The 22,808-nt window shown below is 35.9% G+C and overlaps 1 protein-coding gene across 1 annotated transcript; it reads left to right on the top strand.

The window, feature by feature from the left end:
* The first annotated feature begins 209 nt into the window (after window positions 1-209).
* Window positions 210-18,190, top strand: LOC130410297 (adhesion G protein-coupled receptor E3-like). The gene is made up of 14 exons (XM_056734899.1): window positions 210-339; window positions 2,778-3,083; window positions 6,114-6,473; window positions 6,560-6,607; window positions 6,731-6,787; window positions 15,042-15,161; window positions 15,405-15,583; window positions 15,668-15,847; window positions 15,982-16,188; window positions 16,271-16,503; window positions 16,608-16,668; window positions 16,753-16,844; window positions 17,102-17,264; window positions 17,939-18,190. Exons 3-14 carry the CDS (start codon window positions 6,242-6,244, stop codon window positions 18,023-18,025), a joined length of 1,659 nt encoding a protein of 552 aa, XP_056590877.1. The 5' UTR covers window positions 210-339; window positions 2,778-3,083; window positions 6,114-6,241; the 3' UTR covers window positions 18,026-18,190.
* The last annotated feature ends 4,618 nt before the right edge of the window (window positions 18,191-22,808 follow it).

Genomic DNA, 22,808 nt, shown 5'->3' with positions numbered 1-22,808 from the left:
CATTTATTTCTGTTTTCCTATTGTTGACAATAGCTGTCCGGTTGGTGAATGGTGACAACATCTGTTCTGGAAGAGTTGAGGTTCTTCATAATGGAGTTTGGGGAACTGTGTGTGATGATGGTTGGGATCTATCAGATGCTGCAGTGGTGTGTCGAGAGCTGGGCTGTGGTGCTTTTATACAAGCAAAGAGCAATGCATATTTTGGACAAGGTTCAGGACAAATATGGCTGGATGACGTAGCGTGTAAAGGGAATGAAACTTCTCTGAGAAACTGTTCATCAAATGTATGGGGATCACACGACTGTGGGCACCACGAAGATGCTGGAGTCATCTGCCAATGTGAGTGAAACACTATTAAACTCAGCTGTGAATGTTGTGGATTTTGTATTCTAGAATGCTGCAGAGTAAAGTAATGTTGTGTAAGGTTAAGCAGATCTTTGGTATAATTTAGCAGCACCGTTTGAGGTAATATTGATCTTTTAAGTAAAAAAAATTGAGAATATACTGCAATGTGTGAACTCGTTTGCAATCTAAGATAATTTAAAAAACAATAAGCTCATACTTAATAGTATCTGATGTTGATTTCACTAATAATAGAAATACATTATTCAAAACATTACTCAATATCACTTCTTACTATTTTCATTTGCAGTAAATTGTAGGTTGACTGAGAGTGACAGAAATATAAAACAACCATAGACTGTAGATGAAGGATTTGTTGTCTCAGTAAGGTCATTTTACAGTGCCAGGATTCTTAATCAACTCCAAAAACAGCCCCAGCATTAGTTTGACTTTATCTTGTGTACAAAAGTTCTTTTTGAGATTTAGCAGAGTTTTAGCGCTATATTTTATTTTCAGTGTAGGATAAACTTATAGAATTTATATTAAAGGAAAATTCACTAAATGTAGTAATTTAGGAAGTTAATTTTACAAAACGTCTCCTTGGGATCGATCATTCTATCCCTTAAAGGACCAGTGTGTAATTTTTTGGAGGATCTATTGACAGAAATGCATTATAATATACATAATCACGTCTTTGTTACATCCCTTTAGTTGTTTATCGTCTAGGGGTATGAATGGACGTACATAAACATGGCAATTTATCACCAAGTTGATTATACCTAGCTTTTAGCACAAGTTTGTTAAAAGCAACACGAAACAAAATTTATAGACAAAGGTTTATTTATAAAAGTTAACAAATATAAAGATAGTAGCTTGTATTCACTTATATACAGCTATTTTAACTGCTTCCACACACGTAAGGAAAAGAAAACATGAGAGTTGCTAAATCACAGAAAATAAAAAAACCATGCTATCTTTCCCATCCCCTGCTAGACTGTCTACAAGAAAAAAATATACAAAGTCTTAAGCGTATATTACGCCCTAGAATAAACCTACTCTCTCGAAGCAAAAGTACATACCCAGATACAACCTGGCCCACATACCCTGTGGAGTGATCCCAGTCAACACGATGATGTCACAGCTATCTCACAGGGATGTCACCATGATCTTTCAGAATACTCACGATGAGGTCAAACACACAAATACATCAAGAATCACCTTATTAAACTCAACAATGTTGACAATCAGCTGAATGAAAACTTCATGCTGCAATGCATGCTGGGTAATGCCATAGTTCAAAACCCATTCATGACTCCCAGCATGTATTGCAGCATGAAGCTTCTCAGTTTATTCTTACGGTTGTTGAGGTTCATACACTGAGTCTTTATGTATTTGAGTCTTAAGTTAAACTGTTGCAATGTTTATTTGTTTAATTCATTTAGAAGATCTTTATAATATATGTTTGTCTAAAAACAGAAGTATCTCACTCTTTACTATCACAAAAACTGATAGTTTTCTCATCAACATCATCATCACATTTAAACCTCTCAGATCACAGAACAAGAGCAAGATCACAGTTTGAGCACACAGTGAGTTACATTTTGACCTCATCGGGAGTATTCTGTAAACTCATGCTGACATCACTGTGAGATCACTTTGACATCATCGCGATGACTTTTAAAGCTGTGCCTCAATTCTACCCATGTCTCCTATGTAGTGCACTGTATCGGGTGTCTGCAATTTTGTGGTGTTGTCCGAATTCTGAGTAAACAACCCACACTGTAAAAAAAAAAAATCTGTAATTTTTACGGAAAAATACCGGCAGCTGTGGTTGCCAGTAAAATTCCGTAAAAAATACAGGAAAAGAACGTAAACAGCTTTGCAGTTTAAAACTTGAGGGCACAAACTTCAAGCTGTGTATGAACTTAATACATTTGACTCTTTTACATTAACAGAATTTCTTTATATAAAATTGAAACTTGGTCCAAATGCACAAAAGTAAAAACATTACATTTACTTAATTTTCTTCTTTGTAATTTGTTATTAAAACATCAAATTCACTATGAAACAAAGTAACATGCAGCATGACATTAGCATGTCATTGCCTGACCTTGAGTTAAACACAGACTCCACTCTTCAGCATAGTTCACCACTTCTTAAAAACAAAGCATTCAGATTTTTAGTGTACATCCGATGTAGGCTGCGTGCAAATATCCCCACTTGCGGTCTTGGCCACTTGAGAGCACGTGCACGCAACACGAAGGAGAAGTGCAAGTGTGTCTATTGCTTAAGAATGCCAAAGGGCAGTGCGTTTAACACACACTAAACCCAAATATCGCTTCGAAAGCGGAATTAAGGCTAAGCATTATCATGGTGATGTGCTATCAAACATTGTAACATTTATTTCAGTTTTCCTATTGTTGTGTTGACAATAGCTGTCCGGTTGGTGAATGGTGACAACATCTGTTCTGGAAGAGTTGAGGTTCTTCATGACGGAGTTTGGGGAACTGTGTGTGATGATTTGTGGGATCTATCAGATGCTGCAGTGGTGTGTCGAGAGCTGGGCTGTGGTACTTTTATACAGGCAAAGAGCAATGCATATTTTGGACAAGGTTCAGGACAAATATGGCTGGATGACGTAGCGTGTAAAGGGAATGAAACTACTCTGAGAAACTGTTCATCAAATGTATGGGGATCACACGACTGTGGGCACCACGAAGATGCTGGAGTCATCTGCCAATGTGAGTTAAACACTATTAAACTCAGCTGTGAATGTTGTGGAATTTGTATTCTAGAATGCTGCAGAGTAAAGTAATGTTGTGTAACGTTAAGCAGCTCTTTGGTATAATTCAGCAGCACCGTTTGAGGTAATATTGATCTTTTAAGTAAACATTTTGAGAATACACTGCAATGTGTGAACTTGTTTGCAATCTAAAATAATTTAAAAACAATAAGCTCATACTTAATAGTATCTAATGTTGATTTACCTAATAATAGAAATACCCCAGCAAGCAAAATTTTGTTCCTTATATGTACATTAGACGTTCATTAGTCCACTCCAGTCCACGTGCATTACTACAGGGAATGTTTTGGATGTCTCTCTAAACAACACATGAACAAGTTAATGAGTTAAATCAGGTTGAGTTAAGGAATCAATCATCACTTCATTATCTCATTAATGATGAACACCTGCTGTTAACAAACACAAACACTAAAGAAAACATGAGCAATAAGAGTCACCATAATAGTGTTTAGTGTTTCCTTTAGTTGTGCTTTACCCTTGATTTATACCAATTGATACCCTTGATTGGTTTGAGTGCTGGCGTGTTATTTATTAGAAGTGTGTATTACGTCTTTGTTTTGACAGCTTAGATGGAAACAGCAGAAATCTAAAAGTTTGAAACTTGTAAAGTGCTTAAACTTCCAGAAATTATGAATCAGCTTATGAATCTCAACAATGGTGACAAAGTTGCATCTTTTTTTCATGCAGCAATGCATGCTGGGAGTCATGGAGGAGTTCTGTTCTAGGCTGTTACCCACAATGCATGGCAGCATGAATCTTTCTTTTGTTGAGTGTCATCACTGTTGAGTTTCATGAGCTGATTCTGTTTTCTAAATTGTTCAGGCGATTGTTCTACTATTGTAATAATACAAATTACTTTCCTTCACAAAGTTATTCACTTCACTGAGTCAATTCATATCAAAACACATCTACATTTAACCATCGAGTCCTCTATTGCGAGTACCACCTGAAAGAGAAACAATCCATTTCACCTTTTGTCAAGGTGTATTGAAAGTGCTTCAGAAACACATTATTATCAACAAACTTTCCATAACGAATTAAGGGTGAGACCCCGACTGAAGGAAACACTAAACACTATTATGGTGACTTCTTATTATTTCTGGTTTATTTCACTGATTATTGTTGTTATTTGATCATTAATTAGATAATGAAGTGACAGTTGATGCCTTAACTCAATCTGATTTAACTCATTAACTTGTTCATGTGTTATTTAGAGAGACATCCTAAACATTCAGGGTGGGGATGAACGTGGACTGGAGTGGTCTATGGAACAAACCTTTTTGCTAGCTGGGTTATAACATTGATTTAATGCTTGCTTGCGTTCGGATAATAGTAAATATAAGGTAAATATTAGGTTGTTCCAAAAAGAAAAAAAATCTAACAAAGCTAAAAATGGATTTTGACCTTCGAGATAAATGTTTTGGTTATTATAATACAATTGGCTATAATAAATGAAAGTATTTTTTTTAAGTTGGTCCGAAGTTAAAGTCATTTTTTAAGTTGGTCCAAGGTTTTCAAATGTTTCACAGTTTTCAGTGTATTATGATTTATAGAAAAAAAAATGTTTAGCCTTTGTTTCTTTATACAATAAACTGTTGCTTTCATCTACTTTCGTTTTTGGGTCCCCCTTTATATCTGTGACAAATATAGCCTACTTACTAAATAGGATGTTTATAGGTAAAAACTTTTCTAACCCTATTTGTGGACCGCAGAGAACAGTACAAGACAATTAAAAACCCATCTAGCAGAAGTTTGTTATAAGAACGTTCCTTAGATGTTTTTCATGTTTTTGAAAACGTTTTAATAACATTCAAAATGTCTAGTTTTTGTTATGTTTTAAGAATGTTCCCAGCTAACAAAAGTCACCATCATGGTGATCAGTATTTCCTTGAGCTGGTATCTTGTCCCTTTACCCTCATGTGTGAGATGTATTGGTAAGATGTAAATGTAATGTACAGTTATCATAGCAATCCAATCAGAATCTGATCTAAAGGAGATCGTAAATGGGTATTAAAATCACTGTTATTGATGATTAGATTAATGGATCTAATCTGATTGATTGATATGCTGTTGATTTTAGAAGAAAATGTTAGATTGTGTTCTGTTTGCAATTTGTTGTATACAAGTATCTTCCGGATGTGTATACAAATATAAACTTATTCTACATAATGACTTTGACAAACACAGATATCAAGAGTTAGGGTATGAATCTCAACAATGGTGAAAACCAACCAAACAAAACGTCATGGTTCAATGCATGCTTGGTAAATTCTTAGTACAAAACTTGTTCATGAAACCCAGCATGCATTTCACTAGATCTATTTTTCAGAATTGGTTTGTTGATTGTCTTCATTTATGAGATTCATATCCTGATTCTTTAAGTCTGTCTTTGTCTAGACATTGCTGTGATTTTTAAAACCCTTTTTACACAAGATTTTGAAACACAGTTACTTCCCTAAATAGTAAAATATCCTTTCAGGATCAAGAGTTCCATTTACAATTGATGTCTATATTGTAGAACAAACTACAGAAAGTAAATGCTATATTTGATAAGTTATCCCATTGATTTGCTATAACTACAGCACATGACCTGCACAGAGTTACAAACCATCAAATGCTGTCATATATGAGGGATGACGGGACAAGAGACCAACCATACAAAGAAACACTGATCACCATGATGGTGACTTTTGTTAGCTGGAACATTCTTAAAACATAACAAAAACAACCCTAATTTTCATATAAAACGTTTTCAAAAACATGAAAAACCTCTAAGGAACGTTCTTATAACAAACGTCTGCTAGCTGGGAAGGCAGGCCCATTTAAATTGTTAATGATGCATTTATAGTATACACACAATTATACATCCAAGGTTTGCATAAAAGTTGTTTGAATAATCAACACAATTAAATCACAAGCTTTTAGATGTGAGTGAAACCAACAACTCTTAAATTTTTGCATTAAACAGTTAATCTCTCATCTGATCCCTGCTACATCTACACTGCTCTGGATGAAACAAGGTTCACAAGATATTGCGATAGAAGCGTCAGCTGGGTCGACTGGCATCGCCTTTTCCTTAATGGCCATAACATTCGAATGGCAGAAGCATGTGTGGAAAAATATACGTGTGGTGGTAATGTTTCACTGTGGCTCAGTGGTGGACACCCAAAACCTGAGGATGGAGTGGTCACCAGAGATGTTTCTGGTTTTGTTGTTAGTGATAACTGCTCCTTCAGATCATTTTCCATCAGAGTCAAAGCCTGTTCAGGCAATTATTATGTCTATGAGTTTGTCAAATCAACTTACTTCTGTTCAGCGTACTGTGCTGGTAAGTACTTTATTTTAAATTTTTTCACTTTAACGTGATCCATTTGTAATATTTGTGTGGGTCTGATATTTATTGCATTTCATCAGATGTCAGCTGCATTAACCAAACTGTCACATCAGCGATTACCACATCAGGTTTAGTAAAGTGTTGTCTGTTTTTTTATATTTTGTATTTATGTATACATAATAACAGGGTTGACGTTGTTTATTTATTGCATTACTTAACCTTACCTGTTGTATTTTATCACAAACGTTCAGGTGATGTCTCCACGAGCAAACCCCACACAACTGTCACATCAGTGATCACTACAACAGGTAGGGAAAAATAATTAAATAGTGTTTTATTTCAAAAAGATAATTGATTCTTGCTTTAAGTTATTGTTAAATGTTTTAGATATTTTTTCATATAGCTTTGTTTATGTCAAGCATCCCAGACAGCAAGCAACCATTCAATTTATGTTAAAAACTGTTGATTTGTCCTTAATATGGCATTGAATCAATATCACTTTTGCACCTGCAACATGTTAATGTTAAAAAATGCTGAAAATTTCAAATCACCATCATTGTGATCACTGTTTGCTTTGGCTGAGCTCTTGACTCTGTAAGCATGACCCTTGTCAATTTGAAACAAATTATTATTAAAATATTTGAATTTGCTGCAACTTAAATTTGCAAAATAAAAACTTTGAATCCCAAACTTTGAAAAACGTTTCTACTTTAGCTTGTACATATAGAACAGTGTACTTTTACACAACTACATTTTTGGACCTGATCTTCGAGAAAAACTCTCCAGAGAAGAGTTCTAACGCAAGTGACTCAAATAAATTAGCGTCTGAAGGAAACCAGGTGTTAAAAATCAGTGAGAAGCTCATCTCCATGTTGGTGAAACCAACAGACAATTTTTACAATGTCACTGTCATTAGTGATTCTGTAGGTAAGAGAAACACAACTATATGACTGAAATATATATTATGTAACTGTAGCCTCTGGTCTAGAGCAGTGGTTCTCGACCTTTCCGTTTGACCAAACAATATACGTTTTCATATTTTATTGAACACAACATGTAAACATTCATAGTGCAGGGTGGAAAAAGTATTTGAACCTTTGGGTTTAATAACTTGTTGACCCTCCTTTGGGAGCAATAACCTCAACCAAACGTTTCCTATAGTTGCAGATCAGACCTGCACAACGGTCAGGAGAAATTTTGGACCATTCCTCTTTACTAAAGTGTTTCAGTTCAGCAATATTGTTGGGATGTCTGGTGTGAATCGCTCTCTTGAGGTCATGCCACAGCATCTCAATCGGGTTGAGGTCAGGACTCTGACTGGGCCACTCCAGAAGGCGTATTTTCTTCTGTTGAAGCCATTCTGTTGTTGATTTTCTTCTATGCTTTGGGTCGTTGTCCTGTTGCATCGTCCATCCTCTATTTAGCTTCAGTTGGCAGACAGATGGTCTTAAATTTTCCTGCAAAATCTTCATAAATTGGTCATAAAATGTGTACTGATCAGCATCTAAGTCACAACAATAGAGAAACACAGTCTGCTTAAACTAATACCGCACAAACAATATACGTTTTCATATTTTATTGAACACAACATGTAAACATTCATAGTGCAGGGTGGAAAAAGTATGTGAAAACCTAGGCTAACGTCTTCTCCAAGAGCTAATTGGAGCCAGGAGTCAGCCATCCTGGGGTCCAATCAATGTGATGAGATTGGATGTGTTGATTAAAGATGGCCCGTCCAATAAAAAACACACACCAGTTTTGAGTTTGCTGTTCTGAAGAAGCGTTGTATGATGTGAGCAGAAGAGCTCTCAGAAGACCTACGATCAAGAATTGTTGACTTATATAAAGCTGGAAAGGGCTACAAAAGTATATCTAAAAGCCTTGATGTCCATGTGTCCACGGGAAGACAGATTGTCTACAAATGGAGAAAGTTCAGCACTGTTGCTACACTCCCTAGGCGTGGTCGTCCTGTAAAGATGACTGCAAGAGCACAGCGCAGAATACTCAATGAGGTGAAGAAGAATCCTAGAGTGTCAGCTAAACACTTACAGAAGTCTCTGGCACATGCTAACATTTTTGTTGACAGATCTACAATAAGGAAAACATTAAACAAGAATGGACTTCATGGGAGGACACCACAGAGGAAGCCACTGCTGTCCAAAAAAAACATTGCAGCACGTTTGAAGTTTGCAAAAGAGCACCTGGATGTTCCACAGCACTACTGGCAAAACATTCTGTGAACAGATGAAACCAAAATTGAGTTGTTTGGAAAGAACACACAACGCTATGTGTGGAGAACAAAAGGCACAGCACACCAACATCAAAACCTCATCCCAACTGTGAAATGTGGTGTAGGGGGCATCATGGTTTGGCGCTGCTTTGCTGCCTCACCAGGTTTCTCACGGATTACTGTCATTGATGGAAAAATGAATTCCAAAGTTTATCAAGACATTTTGCAGGAAAATTTAAGACCATCTGTCTGCCAACTGAAGCTAAATAGAGGATGGACGATGCAACAGGACAACGACCCAAAGCATAGAAGAAAATCAACAACAGAATGGCTTCAACAGAAGAAAATACGCCTTCTGGAGTGGCCCAGTCAGAGTCCTGACCTCATCCCGATTGAGATGCTGTGGCATGACCTCAAGAGAGCGATTCACACCAGACATCCCAACAATATTGCTGAACTGAAACACTTTAGTAAAGAGGAATGGTCCAAAATTTCTCCTGACCGTTGTGCAGGTCTGATCTGCAACTATAGGAAACGTTTGGTTGAGGTTATTGCTCCCAAAGGAGGGTCAACCAGTTATTAAACCCAAAGGTTCAGATACTTTTTCCACCCTGCACTATGAATGTTTACATGTTGTGTTCAATAAAAACATGAAAACGTATATTGTTTGTGCGGTATTAGTTTAAGCAGACTGTGTTTCTCTATTGTTGTGACTTTGATGAAGATCAGAACACATTTTATGACCAATTTATGAAGAAATCCAAGTAAGCCCAAAGGGTTCACATACTTTTTCTTTCGACTGTATATATATAAACTCAGCAAAAAAAGAAACGTCCTCTGACTTTCAACTGTTTTTACTTTCAGTAAACTTAATATGTGTAAATATTTGTATGAACACTAAAAGAGTCAACACCATAAGACATAAACTAAAAATGTTTCACAGACATGTGACTAACAGAAATAGAATAATGTGTCCCTGAATGAAGGTACACTGTAAAAAAGGTTCCGTAAATTTTACGGAAAAATACCGGCAGCTGTGGTTGCCAGTAAACTTCCGTAAAAAATACAGGAAAGGAACGTAAACAGCTTTCCAGTTTAAAACTTCAAGCTGTGTATGAACTTAATACATTTGAGTCTTTTACCTTAACAGAATTTTTTTATATAAAATTGAAACTTGGTCCAAATGCACAGAAGTGAAAACATTACATTTACTTAATTTTCTTCTTTGTAATTTGTTATTAAAACATCAAAGTCATTTTTAAACAAAGCAACATGCAGCATGACATCAGCATCTCATTGCCTGACCTTGACTTAACCACAGACTCCACTCTTCAGCATAGTGGTTACTCACAAAACATTAAATATCAGAAAAAAGTTAATAAATACAAATTCCGTAGATTTTACGGAAAAATACCGGCAGCTGTGGTTGCCAGCAAGCTACCGTATAATTACGGGAACATCCTGTTTTTATACATCCAATCAATTCACAGTGGAAAACATGAGCCACACCCACTATTCATCTTGTAAATACGTCAGAATACTGAAGACGATCATCACTTCTGCTTCACAGTGACTGCAGCATAACAGCCATGACTTGATGCTTTATTGGTTTATTTAAAGACACCGTTTTTGTGATCAGGGTTTGCTTTAGTTGGCCTCTTTCAGCCGTCATAAATAAGTTTACAGTTTTCTTTGTGCTGCTATGACATTGTTTTATATAAAACACAGTCTTGTAGCAAATCACATCAAATGAAAGTGTGATTAGGCATTTACTCTTTATCAGGGATGTTGTTTAAGTACTTATTGTATTTTTTCTACAAACACCTCAATGAATCTACTTTTAAAATTCACATTTCATGCAACAATCTAAAAAGTTTTTGAACCATTTAAAACCTTGCATTTCGTCTTTGACTCAGACATCAAGAATCAGTGTATGAATCTCAACAGTGGTGACTAACAAATGAAAAGCTTACAGCCGCAATGCATGCTGGGAGTCATTGATGAGTTTTGTGCTTTGATGATACCCAGAATGCATTGCGTTTATATTTAGAGGGTTTTTCTGTTGTCACCATTGTTGAGACAAACTGTTATATTCTAGATATCTGCTAGAACATTTATCACGTGTTAGATGTGCTGTTAAAGATATTCAGTATATCAATTAAATGTGATCAAAATCATGAATGAAAACAACAAGTAACTTTAAAGCACCACCTAAACTCTTGAACATGTACTTACTCACCAACACAAATAATTTTATGCGTTAGCTTCATCTGAGCTTTCCACCCACCTGAGTCAGTGTTTTTCAACTCATAGATGTCAATACTGGGAAAGACTTCTTGACATGGAAAGCAAAGGGTCAAGACCACAACTAAAGCAAACACTCTTCACCATAATGGTGACTTAACAAAACCATCAACATGTAAACTTGTGTTCATTTTCAATTAGAACTTTTGTAGACGTGCAACAGAAATAAAGTGACAGTGGTGTCTGTAAGTGAAGGTAATAAAAGTGTTTGTGGAGTTAAAAAAACTCCTTGTGAAAACTTTGGAATTTCACTGTTCATTTCCCAGAGAATTTGACAGTGTTATCAGTGTTTTTACGGACACTTACTGATAACAGGTTTTTTGTGTGAAAACAACAGGATTTTACCGTTAATTTCACGGGCATTTTTTACAGTGTAGGCTCAAAATCAAAAGAACCAGTCAGTATCTGGTGTGGCCACCAGCTGCTTGAAGTACTGCAGTGCATCTCCTCCTCATGGACTGGACCAGATTTATCAATTCTTGCTGTGAGATGTTATCCCACTCTTCCACGTAGGCCCTAGCCCTCACTCTGCGATCCAACAGATCCCAGACGTGCTCAATGGGATTAAGATCCGGGGTCTTCGCTGGCCATGGCAGAACACTGACATTGCTGTCATGCAGATACTCACGCACAGAACGAGCAGTTTGGGTGGTGGCATTGTCCTGCTGGAGGATCATGTCCAGATGAGCATGCATAAAGGGTACCACATGAGGGAGGAGGGTGTCTTCCCTGTACCGCAAGGCATTGAGATTGCCTGCAATGACAACAAGCTCAGTCCGATGGTGATGTGATATACCCTCCCAGACCATGACGGACCCCCCACCTCCAAATCAATCCCGCTCCAGGGTACAGGCCTCTGTGTAACGCTCATTCTTTCGACGATAAACACGAATCCGTCCATCACCCCTGATGAGACAAAACCGTGACTCATCATTGAAGAGCACTTTTTGCCACTCCTGTCTGGTCCAGCGAAGGTGGGTTTGTGCCCATAGGCGGCGTTGTTGCTGTTGATGTCTGGTAAGGACCTGCCTTACAACAGGCCTACAAGCCCTCAATCCAGCCTCTCTCAGCCTATTGCAGACAGTCTGAGCATTGATGGAGGGATTATGTGTTCCTGGTGTGACTCAGGCAGTTGTTGTGGCCATCCTGTACCTGTCACGAAGGTGTGATATTCGGATGTACCGATCCTGTGCAGGTGTTGTTACACGTGGTCTTCCACTGCGAAGATGATCAGCTGTCCTTCCTGTCTCCCTGTAGCGCTGTCTCACGCATCTCACAGTGCGGACATGGCAATTTATTGCCCTAGCCACATCAGCAGTCCTCATGCCTCCCTGCAGCATGCCTAATGCACGTTAATGCAGATGAGCAGGGACCCTGTGCATTTTCTTTGGGTGTCTTTCACAGTCGGTAGACAAGTCTCTTTAGTGTCCTGCGTTTTTAGAACTGTGACCTTAAATGCCTACTCTCTGTAAGCTGTTAAGGTCTTAACGACCATTCCACAGGTGCAGGTTAATTAATTGATTATGGTTAATTGAACATGCATGGAAAACATTGTTTAAACCCTTTATATTGAAGATCTGTAAAGTTATTTGGATTTTTACAACATTATTGTTGAAATACACAGTCCTGAAAAAGGGACGTTTCTTTTTTTGCTGAGTTTATATATAGGTGTACTGTATGTATATGCAGTACATCCAAAAAATACCTGTATGCATTCAAAAAATGTGTTTGATGCAGTTCACTTTACTTCAAATGAATTCGATTTAACAAAATCGTATGGGTTGCTAGCTCAAACTTGAACTATAACATACGCACTTTGGTTGAACATGATTCAATCATATCAGTGGCTCAACATTGTTTGAGTCATGAAACTAAACATGAAATTAACATTTAGCAAGAACATGAATTAATGAAGTAACATCAACATGAAATGAACGTGAAGAAGTTCAGATCACCATTTTTGTGATCAGTGTTTTCTTTAGCTGTCCATGTCTGTTAAAACACATCTGTTGTGGTGAAGATAATTATGATCCAGTGGGCTCAGAAAGTGATAGTCATTGACTTATTAAAAGCAGTCACTTATTAATAACAGAACACACTCAAAATGACTTTAAAGAGCTGCAGATGTATGATACAGTTCAAAGAAATCGAAGCAGTATTTCTGGAGAATTAACAGAAAACACGTTTTCTCAACACCGTTTCATTTCTGAATCGGTGTATGAAACTCAACAATGGTGTTAATCAACAAAAAAAATGCTTCATGCTGCAATGCATGCTGGGTAACATCATAGAACAAAACTCAGCCATGACTCCCAGCATGCATTGCAGTTAATCTGAATTAGTTTGATGATTGTGACCATTGTTGAGGTTTGTGTGTTGAGTGTTAAAGTTTAAACGTGTCAATAATTTTTTTTAAATTTTGCATTTCTAAATTTAGAATTATTGTGATAAAAATTATTAACCACAAATCACTAACTATCACTTTAAGGCAGCTTCTATTTGTTATAACGTACCAAAAAAAATTCTTTTTTTTAACTTAAATCATGGGTGAAAAGTTATATAAGCCATTTACAATTTTTAACATTGTTTAATGGTTGCTTGCTATCAGGGTATTAGAGTTTAGTATTCTGTAGTGTTGGCATTTTAAAGAGTTTTTGTGACGTCTGTTTTAGGAGTTGTGCAAATGAGGATTGTTGTGGTTTTTCTTTCTTTAATTCTGAAGAACGAATTTTGATTCAAGGTTTTGAAACCAAAGTAAGTTAGACTTTATTGTCACAGAGCTGAAACAAAACCGAGTTGGATTGCAATGAAACTGACATATCTTCTTCCAGCCTAGCCTAATTACTCGTCTTCTCAGGCACAGGCCACTATTATCATTTACCATAGGAAGTATAAAGAGGGGGTCTATCCATGTCACAAACACATGGAACAGGATGCCTATTCTTTGCATCCTGATTTGATTTTCAACATATGATTATAATCATGTGAGCGGCAGACCCTCTCCCATCCTCCATACATGCAGGCATTGAAAACCCATTGCATAGAATAAGCTAAACCGAGATAGCAACCAAACCAGCAAATTGTTGCGGCCCAAATCTGGCCCACACACTTTAGAACATTCCTTAGAGGTTTTTCATGTGTTTGGATTTGTTTAAAATATATTTTAATGTTTTAAGAATGTAAAACCCATCATGGCGATCAGTGTTTCCTTAAGTTGGGACATTCCCCTGGAATTTTCCCCTTGTTTGATCTTCTGAATCTGCGAGCTTTAAAAGTGCATTTGTTATTGCAGAGCAGATGTGAATCTAACCAAATTGTATTGGTAGGGAACCACTGAAACCACTGTGATGTTGTAATTTGATTCACTGCTCTTGTTTGGATTGAGTGCTGTGTGTCTAAATTCTAGAGTCTGTATGAGTCTGTATGTACACTGTAGAGTCAAGAGCTCAACTAAAGCAAACACTCATCATCATAATGATGACTTCAAATGACAAACCAGTCACATCTAAACCTCTAAGATCACAGTTTGAGCACACAGTGAGTTTGATGTGATGATAATTGACCTCATCGTGAGTATTCTGAAAGATCATGGTGACATCCCTGTGAGATCACTGTGACATCATTGTGTTGACTGGGAAGTAAAGTTAACAGCATCAAAAAAAAAGAGGAATGGATCTACAGAGGTAAGGTTATGTTATGTGGAGGTTATGCTGCTGCTCCCGTAGTGGACGATTGCCTACTTTGTAGATATTAAGCTTTTGTACTTAACAAAAAATTGCACTGCGCCGGACCTACAATGTGTCTTCAGATGGAACATTGCCCTTCGTCAATTTGCAATTGCGCTTTCCTCCATGCATTCACGATTGAGTTCCAAAGGTTGGGGTTTCGTGGAACCGTCACGCCCCACCTGCAGTAGCCTTCCTCTGCGGTCCCATAGAGAACCACTCAAGAGAATATGAGAAATAAGCGTTGATATTTTAGGAGAGTTAAATGTTGTAAAATTGCCGTGTTTCATTTTAATAAATCAGAGGCACAGGTCTTCATGGTTGGACCAAATGTCACATCAAATAAAATCCCTCGGCTCGACACAACAAATGCATCTGTGGACATTGATCTCATTGGGATTGCCAAGAATAACAATGGAAGATGTAAGTAAAAATTTAGGTGCTATTAAAATAACTTACCGTACACACAGCCAGTAATGTCTTTTCATAAGGAACAGAAGTACCAAAATCAAGATCTGAGAAAAAGAAAGCAAGCAAATGTATTCATGCATGCATAAATGTATGAAACAGCTTCAATCAGAGAAATACCAATATCTGTAAATACTGTAACACTTACTTTATCATCCATGTTCATTAAAAAACATGTATTTGACTGTACCTGATCAGCTGCTGTGGCGTTCATGAGCTACACCACAATGGAGAATCTACTGAAGGCAGAATTCTTCAACACAGCAGATAACACATCAGTTAAAACCATGATGTCCACTGTCATCTCAGCTACTCTTCCAAAAACCACCAACAAACAGCTCACAAAACCAGTCAACTTCACCCTCAAACACATCAGAGTCAGTTCTTCTCTTTTTCTTTCTTTGTTTTCAACACAACTAATGACTAATGAAAACACATGAATATTTTCTCTTCATGTGAAGGAGTTTGTGTCTGAAGGGAATATGTCGTGTGTGTACTGGAACATCACTGAGTGGATTGTAGATGGTTGTTCTGTTATAGACACAAACAGCAGCTACACTGTGTGTTCATGTGTTCATCTGTCAACATTCGCTCTCATCATGCAAACCGGCGGCAGTTCATCATCATCATCATCATCACCGGTAAGAGACACAGATGATACAAATTAAAAGAACCTTTAAGCTACAGTGAGACCCTCTCAAGCATTGCTATAATCAAATACAATCTGAAATATGACAGAAATAGATTTGACACAAACTGTGACATATTTTCTCAGGCTGATCATCTGATGGAAATGTTGAATTTAGTGGCTGTCTCGGTGGGTCTGGTGTTTAATAGTTTGGCTCTGTTGACTTTTGCTTTCTGTCGATGGAAACCTGGAGTGAACAATGTGGCTCGAATCAACCTCTGCATCAGTCTGCTGTCGGCTCATCTTCTGTTCTTACTCACACAACGCTTCCTCAAACTCATCAAACCTCACCAGGTGACAATTATTAAATCAGATCATATTTATATTTTCAATACTTTTTTATTTAAATGATTTAATATTGTCTCTCTATCTTCAGGTGTTGTGTGGTGTGCTGTCAGGATTTCTTCACTTTCTCTTTCTCTCCTGCTTTGTGTGGATGTTCATTGAAGCTGTGCTGCTCTACGTCTGTGTGAAGAACCTATCACAGATCAGCTCCAGACAGAGGGCGGTGCTTAGCAGCAGATTCTTGATTGTGATTGGATATGTGATTGCTCTGGTTATAGTGGGCGTGTCTGTTGGATTGGTTCCTGAAGGCTATGGCAGTGACAAGTATGTTTATTATTCAGATTAGTTCAAACAGAATTGCTTCATGAAAAAACATAAAATTATTTACCTTAAACTTAAGATCAATTCAGGGTTTTTCCTGTTAACAGATGCTGGATTAAACTGGACTTAATCTGGAGTTTTCTGGGACCTGTTTGCGTCATTCTCGCAGTACGATTTAGATTCAAATAATTTTCAGATGAACTTCTAATCAATGAAAAGTAAAGTGTTAATTTCTTCACTGTTTTCCTGCAGATAAACACAATTCTCTTCATCAGAATCATCATCAGTCTGAACTCAACTCTCTCAAAGCTGAATGCTGAAGTTTCAAGGATGAAACAAACCAAGTAAGAAACATTATGTTTGGAACACTTTAAAGGGGTGATATGACACGGCTACAAACAAATATTGTTGTTTGTTTTAGGTTTAATGCAATGTACATACACAATTTAAAGGGATCATATGACGTGAATATGTGTTTTTGGTGTGTTATAAGTTGCCCATGCATGTATTGGACACATAAACATGTATATGCACCATGTGACCCCTTTAAAGAGAGAAACACATGAACACATGTGCATTATTTGTCTTTCTCTCTCTTCAGGATTATGGTTTTTAAAACACTGGCTCAGTTTGTTGTTCTTGGTTGTCCCTGGATTCTGGGTTTCTTCACTGAAGACAATAAGATGATGGAGATTCTCTTTGTGATCCTGAACTCACAGCAAGGAACCTTCATCTTCCTGATCTACTGTCTCTTCGATAATAAGGTGAAACATCACTTACATCATCACACTGTGCCGAATTCTAATGCTGCCTTCAAGAAATGTAAAGTTGTGATAACAAGCTCATCATGTTCAATGCTGTTTTATCATAAAGATAACTTAAAGAATGCTTTAGTTTAAATAAGACATTAAGAAAATGCTTAAGTTAAATACTCATAAAATTACTTTTTTCTGTTCTGCTAAACACAAAGGAAGATACTTGCAAGAATGTCAGATCTCGTCTACCATTGACTCCCATAGTATTTATTTTCCCTTCTATTGCAGTAAATGGTGGACGAGATCTGAAATTCTTCAAAATTTCTTCCTGTGTGTTTAGCAAAACAAAGAAATATATACAGGTTTGTAACAATCAGAGGGAGGAGGTAAATGATGAAAGTGAAGTATCCCTTTAAGAACGTTATAAATGCAAGAACAAAAAGGACAATTGTGAAAAGTAAACTTTATTTTATTTTGTTCTGCCCTGAACAATTTCTTTCACATAATAAATATTTTTAGTACACGACGCAGAATAATAACTGAATAAACTTGTCATTGTCGCCCACTATATCTCTAAGCAGTTGGGAGTCTCAGACTGTTGCATGACACCAGAAGAAAAACAATTTTACGCTTGTTCTTTTTAACTTTTTGTTTGCAACATTTACTCATCTCATTTGTTTCAGATCAGAAAGCAGTTTTTCAAGTGGGGAGTTGGCTTTCCCTCACAACCAGGAACTCTCAGAACAAACATCGAGGATGACACTGAATGATTTTATTTGTTGAAGAAAAAGAGCACTACACATTTAACATTTAACAGTGATTTTACATGAAACTATTTACACTAAAATGTACTCAATTTTCATGAAAGCTGTGAAATCAATAAAATGTACTGTTTAAATCGAATGAGTAAAAAAAAGCAAATCTGTTTCACTCAGTTAGAATTCACCAAACATATTAAATGCATATTAAAAATATAATTTGGTAGTTGAATTATTATTATACAATAAATAAATGCAGATAATATAGGTACATTTTAGAGAAAGTAACTGTTGTAACACTGAAAAAAAGAATTTTAAATTAAGTTAATATAACAGTTTTTTTATGTGATATTTATTATGCCGCATAAATTATTTTTTGTGTGCAGAATTGTTTTTTTTCTTCCACTTTTCTGTAAAATGGTTTTCTCTCTGTACATTGTTCTGGTAAATATGTTGTATAACCATATTTTACAGCGCTCAGTGAATTTCATCTAAATCAATTGACTTTCATATACTTAATAATATATTTTTTCTGGGTGGGGGTATTGTCATATACATTCATATTTTTTTATGCAATTTCCTGAACTAAAATACGTTAATATTAAGTGTGATGCACATATGAGCTATTGGTACTGTGGGATTGATTAAAGATGAAAAAAAATTCTAGGAGTCTTACACATCAGTTGAATAAATATTCCATTAAACATTATTGTCATCAATGATTCATTAACTTGAAAACATTAGAAGTTTTTACTAAAATAATTTCTGGGATGAGGTGGAAATAACCACAAATCTGAGGTGTCCGGAAAGCAGCACAAATGCAGATCGTGGACCCTCCACGACAGGATTTAAATAGCCTTGATATACATCGAATAAAGGCATTGACTCTCTGAAATACAGTAGAGAGAACGCTGAATATTACAGGCAAACATGAACAACTGTAATGATGAGGGGGTCTAGTATCCAAGTCTTTAATATGAAAGCAACATCCGTGGAAACCAAAGGCAGAGAACACATTACATTACAAACAACAACAGACAACTGATACAAGAAACACAAGCACTATATATAAACAAACACAAGATTACATTTACATTTAGTCATTTGGCAGACTCTTTTATCCAAAGTGACTTACAGTGCACTTATTACAGGGACAATCCTCCTGGAGCAACATGGAGTAAAGTGTCTTGCTCAAGGACACACTGGTGATGGCTGCTGGGATTGAACCAGCAACCTTTTATTTACCAGTTCAGTGGTTTAACCCACTAGACCACCATCTCCATCTCCAGATTATAAAACTGACAAAACACAGGTGAATGTATTGTAAGGGATTAAGATGGGATTTTCCATGGTGTGTCCGGTATCCGGAGCATGCTAACAACCGAGCTAAAATGAATCTTAGTGCTTTATCCGTCTGTTCCGCTGTCAATCCTACTAGAAAATAATTGTCACTCCATGGTGTTCTGAAAATATGTGGCATCATTTTAATTTTCCTGCATTAAAAAAATATATTATGCCACTGTCATTCATTGTATGCCTACTTTTATTTTACTCTTATTATAAATAGTGCTGTTCATATTGCTGTCAGTGGTTTGATGAATACATATCTTAATTGTAGAGAGCAGAAGAAATGGCTGATGACGTAGCAAAGGCGTTTTCATTTAAGTATGTGATGAGTTCAAGATGCCCAAATCCGGCCAACACCTTACTCCCCATACCACCTCATCTGGGCCACGATTCTTGCTGCAATGAATGCTGGGTAACATCACAGTACAATTCATTCATGACTCCCCACATGCATTGAACTTAATCTGTCTGTCTGAATTCGTTTGATGATTGTCACCATTGTTGAGGACTGTATGATGAGTATTGTCTAGGTGTGTCAAAAAAAAAAAAAAAAAGATAAAATGTATTTACCTTGTATTCTATCTAACTTTCTGTGCATTTAGCAGTCAGAGTAATCCCTCCAGTCATCAATCTCTCAATCATTTACAACATCCTGTGTTTAATGGTGTTTATGTTTAATGAATTAATGCAATTCAACAATTTATTTTGCTTTTGTCTTTTGATTCATAGTTAAAACCTGGCTGTTTCTATAATTTTTTTTACTATAGTTTTTGTTTACTGGAAATGTAATAACAAGAGCATATTGTGCGTATTCAAATGATGACAAAGAACCATTAGAGGGACTTTACCGTTCATGAATGTTCCATGATTTCAGCAGGAAAACATCAAGAGATACAGACAGATATGGAACAGTGCTCCTTCCTTGTCGGCTATTTGTCTCTCTTTATTTCCTCATCAAAATAATATTTTGCTTCTAGAAACATTTTATTATTATTATTATTTTACACTCACTACAAAACTCTGTTCATACAGTTTGTGAGCTGAACGGTGGATCCTTTTTTAATTGAAACAAAATGTTTTTATATATTCTTCAGTGACAATATCTTACAATTTACATGAATTCTTTCTTTGTTTAGTGTGAAAAACTACCAACACCTACTATAGAGGCCAATAAGCAAATATTCTTTTCACAACTGTTAAAGTTGAGTTCAGAACCTAACATAATACAAAATGAATAAGACTGAAATGCGCCACATTTCAGGAGTAAAACCATAATGAAATAAATTCTGATTCTAAAAACTCTATCTAACTATCAATGCAGTTGGATGTAACTCAACACTTACTCAAGTGTTAGTGTATATTATCTATAGAGGGTTTCAATGCAACAACCTACAACTACAGGACCCATTCGACAAATCATTTATTCAATTAAATTAACTGAAACAAAACAGCGGATTGAGTTCCCAGCATGCTTTGCTCTTATGATTGGATTTCCATCCATCCATTTTCTACCACTTTTTCCGAATTACCTCGGGTCACGGGGAGCCTGCACCTATCTCAGGAGTCATCGGGCATCAAGGCAGGATACACCCTGGATGAAGTGCCAACCCATCACAGGGAACACACACTCACTCATTCACTCACGCACTCACACCCTACGGGTGAAAGTTGTATTGTATTTGTGTTTTTGTGAAGATAATGAGTCTTGTTAGGTTTTACTGTTCTGTAATGCAAAAAATTCAGAAGATTTTCTGTTATCTGTGATTTTTGGGGAGGTCACCCAAGTTTTATTTAGGTTCGCGACAAGCTAGTTTATGGCATAGGTTTGTCCAGCTTAACTCAATGAGTAAATACTATAGGAGCTGTAAATCCTCTGATGCTCCCTAGTTGCTCCATACCTTGCATGTGGATAAAATATGTTTAATTTTACAAGAGTATCACATTGCAGCACTTATTTGGCTTAACACATAAGAAATATTTTTTTCTGAAATTAAATAAATATATGCGATGAGAGTACAATATACATGTCTGTATAATTCACCTCAGTTCAGATAAACCAATTAAATAGTGTGGAAAGGGAGTCATAATAAAATTAAGTTTAACCAACAACTTTTTTTAGGAATATATGCTAATGTATTACAAAACATATAATAGTGAAATAATAAAAGTTTTTTTTTCATGTTTGTGTTTGGATTTGTCCATGTGTGTTTTCTCTTCAAAGAGGAAACAGAGCCTGAATGTACATTTCCCTGTCAGGCTGATAAACACACAAATATTTACTCTGTTCACTCAGTTAACGACAGCGTTGGTCTCGGGTGCAGAACACCATATGTAAACTCAGGTAAGATTCTAATTCTCCCAAATATAAAACTAATGATGATCAACCATCAGCATTTATACAGAATTTGTGTTTATCTGGATTTGATTTTGTTAAAAGTAAGTTCTTGTTCCCAGCAATCTATTGAACTAAAGGTTTTGACATAGTGTAACACTTAGGATTGATGCAATAAAACAGCAAATGTATTGATTAAAGCAGTTTGAATCTGTCTAAATAGAAATGTATTAAAAATCTTTTAACACAATTAAGTCAATTTAAACTTGTTATTATTGTCAATTGTCTTGCAAGTCATTTGTCCATTCCTCTTTATTTTTATCTTTGAATCACTCTTAATGTTTTTAGTTGTGTTGCTCCTGGATTAAAGTCCACAGACTCTTTTCCATTTTGTGTGTTTTATAAGACTGAAACTAACAATATGTTTTACATCCTTTAAAGTTATTTAACACCTGATTTTGGATCTACACACTCATCTGTCTAGAAAAATATCATCCGCCCGTCTCAAAAGTAAGTTTGTTTTGCCACGATTTGCAGTTTGTAATATCATCAAATATTATTATTATCAATTCATTATTTTAAATAGTTTTGTTTTTGTTTGGAAATAACTTTATATTTTATCACCATAAAAAAATATTTTTAATATGTATATAAAAGCAGTATACAACTGTGTCTTTAACTATATTCCTTAAAGCTGAAGTGATACCATTACCAAATTATTGGTTAGTTATTGGTTTCATATTTAAAATTGCGTTACAAGATATTAGTTATATAAGATACATTTGTTTAATTTTACACAACAAATGTAATATTGTTAATAATTGTATGTTTGTGTTTTTCATTTTAGGTGTTAATAAAATGATAAAACTAACAATAATAATAAAACTGTTTGCTGTCATCTTTGTTTTGCCGGGTAAGTGTAAACCAGGTGCACTGTTAAAAAACATTTTTCGTTCAAAGTCATGTAACATACTCAGGAAGTTTATTTCACCATTTATTTTATATTCATTCTATAAAGTTATCAAATTATTTTTTAATTAAAATTAAATATTTGGTTAATAACTTACTTACAGAATATCTCACTGTATTATGTATTTACATTTTTACTTAATATGG

The sequence above is a fragment of the Triplophysa dalaica genome, chromosome 2 (genome assembly GCF_015846415.1).
Source record: "Triplophysa dalaica isolate WHDGS20190420 chromosome 2, ASM1584641v1, whole genome shotgun sequence".
Taxonomy (NCBI): domain Eukaryota; kingdom Metazoa; phylum Chordata; class Actinopteri; order Cypriniformes; family Nemacheilidae; genus Triplophysa; species Triplophysa dalaica.
The sequence above is the reverse complement of the archived record's forward strand: the minus strand, read 5'-3'. Positions and strand labels throughout refer to the sequence as shown.

What these genes read in the sequence shown, in the direction of transcription:
- LOC130410297 (XM_056734899.1), top strand. Translation starts at nt 6,242, where the DNA reads ATGGCAGAAGCATGTGTGGAAAAATATACGTGTGGTGGTAATGTTTCA. An exon ending in CTGTTCAGCGTACTGTGCTG is followed by an intron (nt 6,474 to 6,559) that starts GTAAGTACTTTA and finishes GCATTTCATCAG; the next exon opens with ATGTCAGCTGCATTAACCAA. An exon ending in AACTCATCAAACCTCACCAG is followed by an intron (nt 16,189 to 16,270) that starts GTGACAATTATT and finishes CTCTATCTTCAG; the next exon opens with GTGTTGTGTGGTGTGCTGTC.